This window comes from Mya arenaria, chromosome 8 (assembly GCF_026914265.1).
Source record: "Mya arenaria isolate MELC-2E11 chromosome 8, ASM2691426v1".
NCBI classification, from domain to species: Eukaryota; Metazoa; Mollusca; class Bivalvia; order Myida; family Myidae; genus Mya; species Mya arenaria.
In genome coordinates this window covers 33,462,775-33,477,785 of record NC_069129.1, presented here as the reverse complement: position 1 = coordinate 33,477,785, position 15,011 = coordinate 33,462,775, and the positions used below count along the sequence as shown (strand labels likewise).

Genomic DNA, 15,011 nt, shown 5'->3' with positions numbered 1-15,011 from the left:
TCTTGTTGAGTACCTAATAAAGGATGGGTCTTGTTGAGTATCCAATTGAGGGCGAGTCTTGTTGAGTATCCAATGGAGGGTGGGTCTTGTTGAGTACCCATTGTAGGGTGGGTCTTGTTGAGTACCCAATGTATGGTGGATCTTGTTGAGAACCCAATGAAGGGTGGGTCTTGTTGAGTATCCAATTGAGGGTGAGTGTTGTTGAGTACCCAATGAAGGGTGGGTCTTGTTGAGTATCCAATTGAGGGTGGGTCTTGTTGAGTACCCAATGTAGGGTGGGTCTTGTTGAGTACCCAATGTAGGGTGGATCTTGTTGAGTACCCAATGAAGGGTGGGTCTTGTTGAGTATCCAATTGAGGGTCAGTCTTGTTGAGTACCCAATGTAGGGTGGGTCTTGTTGAGTATCAAATTGAGGGTGGGTCTTGTTGAGTATCCAATTGAGGGTGAGTCTTGTTGAATACCCAGTGGATGGTGGGTCTTGTTAAGTACCCAATGTAGGGTGGGTCTTGTTAAGTACCTATGGGGGTGGGTCTTGTTGAGAATACAATGTAGGGTGGGGTGGGTCTTGTGGATTACACAGTGGATGTAGGATCTTGTTGCGTACCAATGGCGGGAGGGTCATGTTGAGTACTCTTTTTGTTGCAAAAGTTGTTGGCAGGGCGTCACAGTTGCGTTTGGCAGTAATTCAAACTGTTTAAGTATACACATTACATAGTTTGTCATTCAATTTTTTACACTGCCTGCAAATTGAATAATGCAATTAGATGTGATTAACCTGAAACCTTATATATATTGGAATATCCAAATGGCTCATAAAGTCTATTTGAATGAAGATAATCAGAAGAATAAAAGGAGTAATATATAAAACCCTGTAAATGTATGTTTCATTTAATATGTTTGTGTTTCAGATGATGTGATTGTGGCAATATCCAACTCTGGTGCTGTCAAAGTGTGGGCCCTTAGTGGTAGTGAAGCAAGGGTAAGTGATGTGAAGGTGTTGGCCCTGAGTGGGAGTGAAGCAAGGGTACGTGATGTGAAGGTGTTGGCCCTGAGTGGGAGTGAAGCAAGGGTACGTGATGTGAAGGTGTTGGCCCTGAGTGGGAGTGAAGCAAGGGTACGTGATGTGAAGGTGTTGGCCCTGAGTGGGAGTGAAGCAAGGGTAAGTGATGTGAAGGTGTTGGCCCTGAGTGGGTGTGAAGCAAGGGTACGTGATGTGAAGGTGTTGGCCCTGAGTGGGAGTGAAGCAAGGGTAAGTGATGTGAAGGTGTTGGCCCTGAGTGGGAGTGAAGCAAGGGTAAGTGATGTGAAGGTGTGGGCCCTAAGTGGGAGTGAAGCAAGAGTAAGTGATGTGAATATGTGGGCCCTGAGTTGGAGTGAAGCAAGAGTAAGTGATGTGAAGGTGTTGGCCCTGAGTGGGAGTGAAGCAAGGGTACGTGATGTGAAGGTGTGGGCCCTTAGTGGGAGTGAAGCAAGGGTAAGTGATGTGAACATGTGGGCCCTGAGTTGGAATGAAGCAAGAGTGATGTGATGTGAAGGTGTTGGCCCTGAGTGGGAGTGAAGCAAGGGTAAGTGATGTGAAGGTGTGGGCCCTGAGTGGGAGTGAAGCAAGGGTAAGTTATGTGAACATGTGGGCCCTGAGTGGGAATGAAGCAAGAGTGATGTGATGTGAACATGTGGGCCCTGAGTAGGAGTGAAGCAAGAGTAAGTGATGTGAAGGTGTGGGCCCTGAGTGGGAATGAAGCAAGAGTAAGTGATGTGGGCCCTGAGTGGGAATGAAGCAAGAGTGATGTGATGTGAACATGTGGGCCCTGAGTGGGAATGAAGCAAGGGTAAGTGATTTGAATGTGTGGGCCCTAAGTGGGAGTGAAGCAAGAGTAAGTGATGTGAAGGTGTGGGCCCTGAGTGGGAGTGAAGCAAGAGTAAGTGATGTTAACATGTGGGCCCTGAGTGGGAATGAAGCAAGAGTAAGTGATGTGAAGGTGTGGGCCCTGAGTGGCAGTGAAGCAAGGGTAAGTGATGTGAACATGTGAGCCCTGAGTGGGAGTGAAGCAAGAGTAAGTGATGTGAAGGTGTTGGCCCTGAGTGGGAATGAAGCAAGAGTAAGTGATGTAAAGGTGTGGGCCCTGAGTGGGAATGAAGCAAGGGTAAGTGATGTGAAGGTGTGGGCCCTGGGTGGGAGTGAAGCAAGGGTAAGTGATGTGAAGGTGTGGACCGTGAGTGGGAATGAAGCAAGAGTAAGTGATGTGAAAGTGTGGGCCCTGAGTGGGAGTGAAGCAAGAGTAAGTGATGTGAAGGTGTGAGCCCTGAGTGGGAGTGAAGCAATGAAGGTTTGGGCCCTAAGTGGGAGTGAAGCAATAGTAAGTGATGTGAAGATGTGGGCCCTGAGTGGGAGTGAAGCAAGGGTAAGTGATGTGAAGGTGTGGGCCGTGAGTGGGAATGAAGCAAGGGTAAGTGATGTGAAGGTGTGGGCTGTGAGTGGGAATAAAGCAAGAGTAAGTGATGTGAATGTGTGGGCCCTGAGTGGGAATGAAGCAAGAGTAAGTGATGTGAACATGTGGGCCCTGAGTGGGAATGAAGCAAGAGTAAGTGATGTGAAGGTGTGGGCCCTGAGTGGCAGTGAAGCAAGGGTAAGTGATGTGGGCCCTGAGTGGGAGTGAAGCAAGAGTAAGTGATGTGAAGGTGTTGGCCCTGAGTGGGAATGAAGCAAGAGTAAGTGATGTAAAGGTGTGGGCCCGGAGTGGGAATGAAGGAAGGGTAAGTGATGTGAAGGTGTGAGCCCTGGGTGGGAGTGAAGCAATGAAGGTGTGGGCCCTAAGTGGGAATGAAGCAAGAGTAAGTGATGTGAAGGTGTGGGCCCTGAGTGGGAGTGAAGCAAGAGTAAGTGATGTGAAGGTGTGGACCCTGAGTGGGAATGAAGCAAGAGTAAGTGATGTGAACGTGTTGGCCCAGAGTGGGAGTGAAGCAAGGGTAAGTGATGTGAAGGTGTGGGCGGTGAGTGGGAATGAAGAAAGGGTAAGTGATGTGAAGGTGAGGGCCCTGAGTGGGAGTGAAGCAAGGGTAAGTGATGTGAAGGTGTGGGCCCTTAGTGGTAGTGAAGCAAAAGGAAGTGATGTGAACATTTGGGCCCTGAGTGGGAGTGAAGCAAGGGTAATTGATGTGAAGGTGTGGGCCCTGAGTGGGAGTGAAGCAAGGGTAAGTGATGTGAAACTGTGGGCCCTGAGTGGGAGTGAAGCAAGAGTAAGTGATGTGAAGGTGTGAGCCCTGAGTGGGAGTGAAGCAATGAAGGTGTGGGCTCTAAGTGGGAGTGAAGCAAGAGTAAGTGATGTGAAGATGTGGGCCCTGAGTGGGAGTGAAGCAAGGGTAAGTGATGTGAAGGTGTGGGCCCTGAGTGGGAGTGAAGCAAGGGTAAGTGATGTGAAGGTGTGGGCCCTGAGTGGGAATGAAGCAAGGGTAAGTGATGTGAAAGTGTGGGCTGTGAGTGGGAGTGAAGCAAGAGTAAGTGATATGAAGGTGTGGGCTGTGAGTGGGATTGAAGCAAGGGTAAGTGATGTGAAGGTGTGGGCCCTGAGTGGGAGTGAAGCAAAAGTAAGTGATGTGAAGGTGTGGGCCGTGAGTGGGAATGAAGCAAGGGTAAGTGATGCGAAGGTGTGGGCCTTAAGTGGTGAACGTGTGGGCCCTGAGTTGGAATGAAGCAAGGGTAAGTGATTTGAATTGTGTGGGCCCTAAGTGGTGCACGTGTGGGCCCTGAGTGGGAGTGAAGCAAGAGTAAGTGATTTGAATGTGTGGGCCCTGAGTGGGAGTGAAGCAAGGGTAAGTGATGTGAAAGTCTCGGCCCTGATAGAGTGTATAAGCAATCATACATCAAATATTAGTACCAATAATTATATCTTTCTAACACTTACAAATACAATTTTGTTCTAATACTGTGATGTAGCTATAAATGTCATGATAGAAATATGTCACTCCAGAGCAAGGTTATACATGAAGATGAGTCTAAGCAGATACGGTGCCTGAATGCCCAGACCTTGACCTGCTGCCCCTACAACCAGCGTACTGTCCTTATTGTGTGCTCCAAGTACTGGCAGGTATGTTACATGGCATATATCGCATGACATTTAATATAAGCTGCGGTTGCTTCCTCTGATAGACCAATAGACCACTGCCATCATGGAAAATTGTAAAGAAGCAACAGTGTTGAAAATTGTTTGATCCTGTCCTAAGCTAAGCTAACTTACATGTACACTGTTAAAAGATTAGTTATTATTCTGAAATTTGAATGTTTTAAATGGTTAAACTTTGGTGCACTTTGAGACTTAAAAGTTGCATACAACAAATGGAAAGGTATATGAATTACAAAGACCATGATGCAGCTGAACGTTTTACACTATGGCAGAGATATTTACTTGTTTAGGATGATCACTGGAATTCCTCCTGTAACTGCAAGGTGGCCAGTTTTATCATGCTTTCAAGATTGTTATTTTAGGCATCCTAGAAAACAAAACAGGAGAAAACTTATTATCTAGACAGTATTTGCTTTTAAATTAGTTTTACATCAGTGGCATCTTCTCTTGCTTATTGCTTTCAGTGTGGGAGAAAACAATGCTTGAAATCTAGTTTTATGAATGGTTCTAATGGTTGATTTCAATTTTGGTTAAAATTCCATGATTTTAAACTAATGTATAGGGAAGATCTGCTATATCAAATAAAAAAGACTGATAATTATGTAATGCTTTATTTAAGTAGGTTTATACAGTAATTATCTGCTCTGGAGCTATATAAATACCTTTGGATTAATACTGGTATATGAAAGGTCAACATTTGTTAGTGTCTCTACATATACATATAGTCTGTTATTTACCTTCATGTACAAAGGATACATGTCACAGGCTTTCCATCCAGCACATCCTGGTGCTCTATCAACTGTGCTTACATCCTGGAATAATTCACATGCTCTCTGACCAATACCCTGATATATACCTCCTCTATGCTGGAGTTTGTCAGCAAATTCCAAGACAGGACTATATAATGATGAGATCCTTGAATCTGCAGAATTCTCGGGCCCACTCATACAATGGGTACCAGCCATAGCCATGGTCCCATTTTTCATAAGCTTAAAAAGTATGAGGGAAGTCAGGGGATTGAACCTAGGAGCCCATACTTGCAAATCTGGTGCACTACCAACCGAGCTAATGGCCTTTATAAATCACATACTATCTGAGCAGTGTCAATACCGTGATATTACTAGAGATATATGAATACAAAAGTTTGTTCTCAAAATATCTTAAAGGCAAAAATTTAAAAAATTGATATGATACATTCTCAAGATATTTCTTTTGTTTTGTAAAAACATCTTTATGTTTGTAAGTTTTTTTCTCTAGATACTTGATAATTAATGTATGCTAGACTTTATCATCATTCTGAAACAAAAGCAAATGTATGCTTAGCTGCCACGTTAGAGCTAAGATTTATGATTCATAAAAATTTAATTCATTGTGATCTTTTTTCACATGCTTTTATTTTAATCTCAAGCTGGGTTCACACTACGACGTTTGAACTGACGTTTACCCACATTTGGGCAAACATCCAGCTCCGCTTGTAAATGTTGATTATAAGAATTTATGTTACGTTGTGTTCATGCAAAAACTTTGTGGACGTTTGGAAATAAACATAGGTGTAAATTGTGCTCCGTTTGTGATCCTTCCTGAACACTTGATTAAGTTGAACAAAGTTTGCCTTAATTAGACTCTGTTGGCAACAGTCGACTTAAAAGCTTGCTGGCGCTGGTGAACTTAGCGGAATGCTTGTCCAACAGGTATCCGACGCAATCAATGTGATTGTAATGCAAGGGGCTAGTGTAGGCCAGCTTTCCATAGCAAACCCCGTAGTTAAGGTGAACTTTGAACAACAGAACTCATATGACCACTTCTTGAAGACATAGCCTGACACTTACCTGTGCTGAGTATTTGTTAATCCAAGTTGGACTTAGTTGTCGACCACTGCACATGTGCTACATCTGCCAAATGTTCACCGAGCTAATAGAAACTAAGTAAAACACTGGAAAATGCAGCCAGGTGCTAGCACATGCTGTCAAATGCTAGGAAACATTCATAAAAATTGATGTGTGCCAGATGTTAAATGTTTGCAGTGTGACTGTAAGAAATCATTCTTAGGAACATAATTTTGCTGACATTTGGGCTCATTTCTTAGACTTTTCAAATGCTTCAAATGTTCATAGTGTGAACCCACTTTTGTCATGTGCAATAGTTTTACTACAGCTGTTGGACATAGTGCTACTTGCTTCTAGAAGGCTTCCATGTTTTTTTGTGGTATTTTGCATGTTTTCCTCCCTTTACAAAATAATCATTAAAACAATAGGCTGCTTACAGCATTCTATTTGTGTCTTGTTTAAAACTCATTATTTTGAATTTATATCTTTTTAAAGAAATCTTGCTTGTTTCTGTCAGATTCAAGGGAAGCTTGTTTAGTTTTGGTTGGTGAGAAACTGAAACTCTTGAATATTGTCTGTTTACAATTTATAGCTGTATGTAGCAACTTTTTTGTATGAAACGGCTTAGTTAACACAGACAATAGATTATTATTACCGGTATTTGCACCTCAAATACATTTTGCAAATATTGCAAGAAAATCCATGCGTTGTAAGCTAATTTAACATCTTACTATACTTATGTTCAACATGTACAAGTTAGTGATATAAAACTCTTTTTTTTCAATGAATTAATAAACCTTTTTCACCTATTTTCTGTCCTGGGTAAGAGAACTTGAATATTGCATTCTAAACCTTTATACCTATTCAAGATGCATTTCTGTACATTTGAAGGTGTACACATTTCGCCCTCCCACTGTATTTGGGGAGGGGAAAGAAAGAAGGGTAAGATGCTTGTTGTTGCCATAGAAACTGCCTTTAGAATTCATAATCAGTTAAACCAATGAGATTCTGTTTCAGTTCTGTCTGGATTTGCAGCCCTCAGTATTTTACTTTCAATGTTTGTAGCCACTCAACATGTATAAGTAGATGATTTAACAGCGTGAGAACCATCCGGAGGGATGGAAGTTAAAGTATTCTAAGTGACAGTGTCATTGAAAACTGAATCAGTTACAATTTATAAGCCCCTGCAGGCATAAATAAATCACACTGTCTTTCCTCTTTTCTGTGTCTTGGCTGTAACTTTGTCATGCTCAAAGGGATTTTTAAGGTACTTTCCACATGTATGAGGAACATAAAAATGACATGAAAGATCAAGGTCACACTTACAGGTTTATCATTATGAAATGCTGCATTTATTCCAATAGAGTATAGATGGACATGTTTTGGCTGTAACTTTGTCATGCACGGAGGGTTCTAACATAATTTGGCACATGTGTTTTGATTGGTATTCTCATAATCTTTTAGAATGTTTAACCATGGCCATAAGTCTGAAACTGTTTTAGATATTCATATGTAACCTGGTACTACACATGTTGCATGAGACAATTAAGGTTTGTAAAGCAAGGCCCATAACTCTGGTCATAACAATTGTGGAATTATGTCCCTTGCTGGCCTGAAAGACAGACAAGCATTGTTGTTCACTCCACGGCGATCCTGTTTTTGCTTTTATTTTTTCACAGGATTGACATGCTGTAAATATTTTTTTGATTATTGCTGCATGTATTTCATACGCAATTCCACTTTACAATTTTACTGATTGTGTTGGTTCTTCCCTTATTTATTACATGAAATTCGTCCCTTATTTATTACATGAAAATAAGAGCAACATGATCATATATTGTAGGAAATGGGTAAAAATAGAGATATAATGGACCATTCAATTAGAAACACGCCCCCCCACCCACCCACCCCAGGTCCGGGGGTATACCGGGGATAGCTGGGGAAATGGGCCGCGTTTTTACCTTCCAGGTGGCCCAGCAGGGTGTGCATGCGTGGATTTTGTCTTTGCATCAAAAATAGCGGGGAAGGGGCCTTATCTAGGGTCTGTTGGTGCGGGGCATTTGGCGGCGATTTTACCAGCAGTTTGCCCCCTCTGGGTGGGAATTTTACTCGGGCTCAGCTGGAACGAAAATCAAAGTCCCCGCTATTATCCGGACCCAAAGGTTCATATACACCTAAGGGGGCTGACAAGCCAGTCCTTATAATGTAATATGACCCTCAGTGGTGTGTAACATTTCTTAAATATAATAAATGTTTTGTTATGCCTCAGTCAATATTTGTATCCACTGGTAAATATAACATCATATTAATTTCTAACAAGCTGTTGTGTCGGAATCATGCTGTTAAAATAAAATTGCCTTTAATATTTTACTTGGTTACAGATAAGTTGTATGCTATTATTCACAGGTTTTGTTTTATTTGTTATGTTTGTTCAGCGCTAGATTGCACAGAATTGCTTGTTACACAGCTTAGTTTTAATGTTGTATTGTCTGACTACTCAAGTGTTAGATGTTTTTAGAAAATGTGTTCTATTAAGGATCATGTATGGATTAAGAACTCTATGTGCATCATTGTCATGAGCAGATACGCTGTTATGCTGACTAGAGTACTGTAAAGAATACTTTTTCTGATATACATGGACACACCAGTGTATAGATTTAAAGCATTTATTTTGCAAAAACGATAAGTTCATGCCAAATTGATTTTATGTTTGTCATTAGGGCTTTATATTTAGAATAACATGATCAGAGCAAGGAGATACATCATATACAAGGAAAAGGTCAATTTTCGAGATGTATGATCACTTACTTGATGTGATTCTGTATGATTTGCTGGTGAAATCTGATATTGAGGACATTTATTGTAATGAGAATAAGATTTTGTTTATTCTATGGCACTGGGGTTTTTCCTGACATAAGTTCTGAAATTGGAGCCTTTCGGTAAACATTGAATACATTAGTATATGCCCTTATGCATGGTGTTTTGTCAATTTGGACTTTTAAAGACTTCCTTGAGTTTTCCTTTTCCAGTAGCAGTTATATAACAGAATATGGGAAGCCCTTGACAAAAAGAAAAGAAAGTTTATCTATTTTAACCTGTTGAAATCCTTTCCTGGACAGGGCAATTTCACCTTCATTATATTAGGAAATCATTTCCCTGTCTGAGGTAAATGTGTTGGTTAACAGAATTTTATATCAGTTTTTGTTTTTCAGATTTACGATGCTGGTGATTTTACGCTGCTGTGTTCAGAAGCAAACCGGTGCGGAGAGCGATGGTCCGGTGGGGATTTTCTCAGCGTTGACCGCGTCGTTGTCTGGAGTAACGAGGGGAAAGGATACCTGTACAAACTACCCACAAAGTATGAAGTGCTTGGTACAAAATGATACATACAGCTGTATGTATTGCCTTGTACAAAATGATACACAACAGCTGGATGTACTGCCTTATACAAAATTCTAAAATACAGCTGTTTGTGTACTGCTTTTTACAAAATTTTACAATATAGCTGTATGTACTTCTTCCATTTCAATAGAATAATTGTTAATATTGTATGTGATGTTTTTGAAACTTGGATCAAATGTTCTTCTCTTCAAGGCAATATTAAAAGTTTGAGCCTTACATTTTGTGACTGTTTTAAAACTGGTTAACCGATGGATGGATTTTGAATTCTTTGCAGAATTATTTAGCGCAGCCAGCCAAATTACAGAGAGCATGTCCCAGCTAACTTTTGTCAATTTCGAAGTCGCACTAGGATAACATGTGATTTTCATGACTGCTCCATACATTCTCCAATTATAACTTAACAGCAAAACGTTCACCATATTGAGGTCACAGTAAATGGTTTAGGATTTAAGTCGTGCATTTCATGTGTGTTTTATATCTCCTGCGTTATGGAATGATCTTTATGAAACTTGGATCACAATGTGATGTACTATCCACTTCAAGGTTAAGGTCACTGTAACGGAGTGAGGATTGGAGGTCAAATGTTAATTACAGTGACAACTAATGAAAAAGACATAAGTTTGTAGAAATTAATTTAACACTTTTTATGAGGTAGGAAAATCAACTTACATATGTCATTATTTTACTTAAACAATGTTTTATATGCATTTTCAATATTGTCTGCATATAATACATATAAGTAATTTTCACCTCAATACACAACTCATGTGAAAGAAAAACAACATTATACCCTCACTATTTATTTCTAATTCTTCATGTTGCAAGGAGTTACAAGAAAGTCACTATATTTCATAGCTATCATTTAGACCACTTTCTTATGCTTCTTAGATTCAATAATGATATTAAATATAAAAATAATAGTTACAAATACGATAAGCTGTGACTGTAATTTCTATGATGATTTATGGAATGTTATAACAAATGTGCTTGATTTTAAATATTCCAGTATGAAACTTTTTTGTGTTACCTTTGTTATTGTGGCCAATACACATTTTCCTTGGGTCTTATTCACTTAGTTTCAGACTCCAGCTCAGAAAACTGAATGTTTATATGTTTTGAAATATACATAATACAACTAATTTTGACTAAATGTGTGTACCTGATTGTAGAACAGAGTATTTGTAGCATCGTTTTTTACCATCTTTGCTCCTATAATAGCATTTCTGAGTCTGAGTCTGAAACACAGACCCAGGACGTTAGTGAATACAGCCCCCCTTTAGTTTTCATAAATTTCAATGTGCATGTTCTGCTTTGAGATGTTGTTCTGGTGAATGATTATCCATAACACCTTTGGTCATTAACCATGGACAAATCTATGCCTTATCAAATAGGCTATGAAATGAAAATAATTGCTGAAAATCTTTATATTTGCTCGTTTAAGGGAGCCAAAGATATTGATAAAACAGTGAAAAATGTGTACAAACAAGGTAATTTTCACACATCGCGAATGTTCAGAAAAAGTCTCTGTCATTTGAACCGACAGCCTATGATATTTTGTCGGTCCGAAAGAAAATTTGCCGGTCCAACAATTTTTGTTTGTTGCTAATTTTACATTTACAAGAAATGAAAACGTATTTAGATATTTAACTTGAACACAAATAACAGTTCACGGAGCTTTATTTCACAAAATATTACTAAACCAGCTTAATTTAAGATAGCCATTTTTTTACACTCGCACTTGGTAATGTATTGCAAAGGGAGGCAAATAAATTATTTTTACTTTTAAGCGGTGTTTGATAATTGATAAAGATTATATCTTCATTATTTTCTACATCTGGCCATGAAAACTGTTGGTCATAGCTGCCGTCCACTACAGCCCCGATGCTTTGCAGAAAGGGTTGTCGATAAAATTTTGCTAGTTTCGGGAACCTTTCGGGATCATATATCAATAAATGGGCGGAGCTTTGCCATTGGGCCCGTTCGGCATGTATTCACATGCATCCTATCCGAAGCAGCTGAATGCGACGCAAAAGAATACCGACAGTTCCGGAAACGGCTCCCAAATGTTTCCCGATCGTGCTGAATGGTTGCAGTTACATGCCTAATTGTTGGCGATAGAATGCTGAAATGTTGCGGAGTTGATAGTCGGGGTATATAAACCATGCCGAACGAAGGTGGAACATGCCTCATACTCTTCGTGCTCTTGATGGCAAACATGTGCAAATCAAGAAGCCACCGGGTTCGGGAAGTTTGTATCACACCAACAAGGGCTTCTTTAGCATAGTCCTTTTGGCGTTAGTCGATGCAAACTAAAAGTTATCTGGTGTGACCTCGGGGTATGGGCTTTCATGTCAGACTTCCAGATCTTTAATGATTCTGAATTGAAGGAATTTATGGCTAAAAGATTACGAAGCCTCGCAGAAGGCTTTCCGAAGATGCCGGGTTAATGGCAATGGTTTCCCGAACATCGCGAATGGTTCCCGATGGTTTTCCGAAGATCCCGAAGCCGTCCTGAATAAATCCTTTGGCGTCCAAATTTTAACATTTAAAATTTGGATGCCGAAGTTTTTTCGATCCCGTTTTGGCCCGAAGGTTTCCAGAAGTGTTAAGGAAGGACACGGAAGGGTTCCAGATCATCGCGAAGACATGCCGAATCATCCCGATTTTGCAAATTCCGCTTTCGGGAACCCTTCAGGGGCCTAGTGGACGGCAGGTATCAGACGGAATGACCCATCACAAATTTAGTCGAACCGAGTCAAGATTTACCGGTCAGGACCGTCAGACTGACGGTTTTCGCGATGTCTGAATTTTACAGCTGTTTCAGACAGGTTAGGTTCTTAAAGTGAAACAGCAGTCATGGATCAGGGCAGGTTTTCTCTATCTATAGACTATAAAGAAATCCTGTTTTGATGATCCTGTTTTGATGATTGAATACCTAAGTTTGTGTCAGATGGCTCAATGTTTCTAAAGTCTGGTTTCATCCCTGATTGGAACCATGGCCGAAATGTATTGGCTGAATCAGCTTGTCCATGTTTAATGATCACAAGTTTATGTAAGACTTTAGCATGTTGTATAAAATATGATAAAAAAACAGCCAATTGTGTAAAACTGGATATTTAACTCTTTGGTTTGGTCAAAGTTAGCCTATGTTAGTTAACATTTATTTGATTGGTCAATATTTATCCAATAATAACTATCGACCAATCAAATAATTTAAAAGTGCTAACAGATTACCTTTGGATAACTTAATCAATATTTTATACAATTTGCTTCAGAATCTTTTTTAAATAATATTAAAATAATGGTTACCGGTGCCCGCTGTTTTTGGGGAGGATGTGACTATTTTGTTTACTCCTGATGTATGAAATAAATGTTGAACAATAATTGTAACAGTTTATTGACACTTTCTCAACAGTTAATTGTATTTATAAATATCAATATGAGACTAATTAACAATTTTTAAACCCCATTTTTAAAAGCTTGCTAAAAGGAAGGGCTGTTCAGAGGTAAATACTTGTCAAATGGTGTCTGGTTGTTACAGTGTTTATATAATGTAAAGATCTGTCTTTATTTAGGATAATTTAGTACACAGAGGTAGATTTCTGTAATGCTAGTATTTTCCATAAGAAACCTTGGCTCAAACTGCAAGCTTTCTGTTACCTGTGGTAACTGCTGCTGCTGCTGCTGCAATTATTATTACAGGAGTCTGTATTGCTAAACATTTTGCATTAGCAATGCATTACTTGAGGAGCAATAGAATTGAGACTAATGGATTTGTGTATTTCTTTTATCCTTTAAACCCACCCAGTGTGATTGCTTATATTTAAGAATATATAGGTAAAGAAATAATGGGTAGAATAAAGGCCTCTTGAACACCTTTTATTATCCTACTACCTCAGATAGAATTTTTGTTAAAAAAAAATGTTTTGTTCTGAAATATGTTCAGTTCACCTGAAACGAGAAATAGAAACATTTAAATGCTAAAAACTTTCAATGTTGGCACATGATTTATTATTTTTATTTCTTATGCCTCTGTCTGTCTGTCCCAACAGTTTCTGATCAATAACTTGTGAACCCTTTCCCACAGGGACCTATCTAAAACTTGGTAGCCATGTTAGTCATCATTAGACCAGCAGATAAACCTTATTTGATTTTGAGGTCAATTTGTAAATGGCGACCTTGAGCTAAAAAAATTGGTCATGAGAAGTAGATAAACCCTAATGATTTTAAGGTCAGTTGATTAAAGGTTTATATTTATGTCATAGCTCTTATGATATTTTTTTCTTAATCCAAAATTTATATGTTATATTTGATAACATCAAGCACTTTTAATACATGTTCCTTCATTTATGTTCTGCATTTTGAATATAATGTTGACAAGATGTAATGAAATAAAAAATAAAATATAATTGTCAACAAATGGTATGTTGATTAGCTAGTATGTATACTGTTTGCATGTTCGAGAGACTTTTCTAATGGTTCTGTTTATTTTGAGTGAGGCAATGATATCTTCTGTTTCTTTAAAGTTGTGATGTCAGTGAAGAGTAAGTAGATACTCCATGCATGCGATATTCATAATTATAATATATATTTTTAACTTTAATTGAAATATTTTGTTTCATGTATGAGCCTAATGCAGCATGTGTATGCTTTACTAATTTGTTTTAATTTATTCAAATTTGATCACTAGTTTTTACAATTAATATGCTTTTGTAAGATTTGGAGTTTATGACTGTTTTTGCACATTAACAAACTTATTGGAGTTAAAATAATTGATCAGAAAGTAGACTGAACAAATATCTCTTAACTGGTGGGGTATTCTCACTGGTCATGTAGTTTCACTTGACCATTGGCCATTTTACTCAGGGCTGTCAAACACATGAGAAGAGGGACAAACTTTGAAAGACAATGTTCTTGAAGTATATGAGATAGAATTTCCATTTGTTTAAGTAAAATGGTCTCTTTGCCGGACAAAATGTTTCTTAAGTCTGATTCTATATTTGGAAAGTATTTCATTATTTCTGTAGGAAATGTGAGTTAGATCAATGAAATGTTGCTTTAATCTTTGTGCACCAGTTTTGTTTCTCAAACAAACTCTGTTTCTATCTTGTGTGTCTGTTATTTGTTAGCTGCAAGTAATATGTGTAGAGTTGCTTCATGCTGGCTTGTTTGTTCCATGTTGTTCAATGTTAGATTAGTTGTAAAAGCTACCGTAATATTTTGTTTTGCTCTGAATCCACCAAGAAAGTCTTATGGAGATACTGTTCATATATTCATCATGCACAATCATTAAATTGAAGTTTGTGGATTGACAATGAAAGAATTTTGTAACGTTTTTTTTTTTCTTTTCTTAAAGTTTAACATGACTTTCAGCAGCCAAATGTATAAAAGGTTGATTAGTTGACCACAGGTTATATTTCGACTAGTTAACACCCTTAAATAATTTGATTGGTTAACATTAATTATTAGATTAATATTGACAAATCAATAAACATTTTGGTAAACTTTTACCAAGCCAAACAACTAACCAGTTTATACAATTAGCTGCTGGTCTTTTAATAGATAAATGGTGATTTACCTACTCATGCATGTACATACGTAGAAATACTCTGCGCTTCTCTTGTATTCAGAAAGTTCAAAGTGTATAAAACTGTAGATGTTA

At 38.7% G+C, this 15,011-nt stretch overlaps 1 protein-coding gene across 3 annotated transcripts in view; it reads left to right on the top strand.

Annotated features, from left to right (window-relative positions):
• LOC128243940 (WD repeat-containing protein 7-like) overlaps positions 1–15,011 on the top strand; it is a 48,069-nt gene that overhangs the window by 7,147 nt on the left and 25,911 nt on the right. For 2 of the 3 annotated variants that reach the window (XM_052961960.1, XM_052961957.1), the window contains exons 6-9: positions 909–979; positions 3,969–4,085; positions 9,160–9,305; positions 13,876–13,893. In XM_052961960.1, coding sequence (XP_052817920.1) covers positions 909–979; positions 3,969–4,085; positions 9,160–9,305; positions 13,876–13,893 — 352 coding nt within the window. The remainder of the gene's footprint in view (positions 1–908; positions 980–3,968; positions 4,086–9,159; positions 9,306–13,875; positions 13,894–15,011) is intronic. The other variant, XM_052961958.1, reaches the window with a different exon arrangement.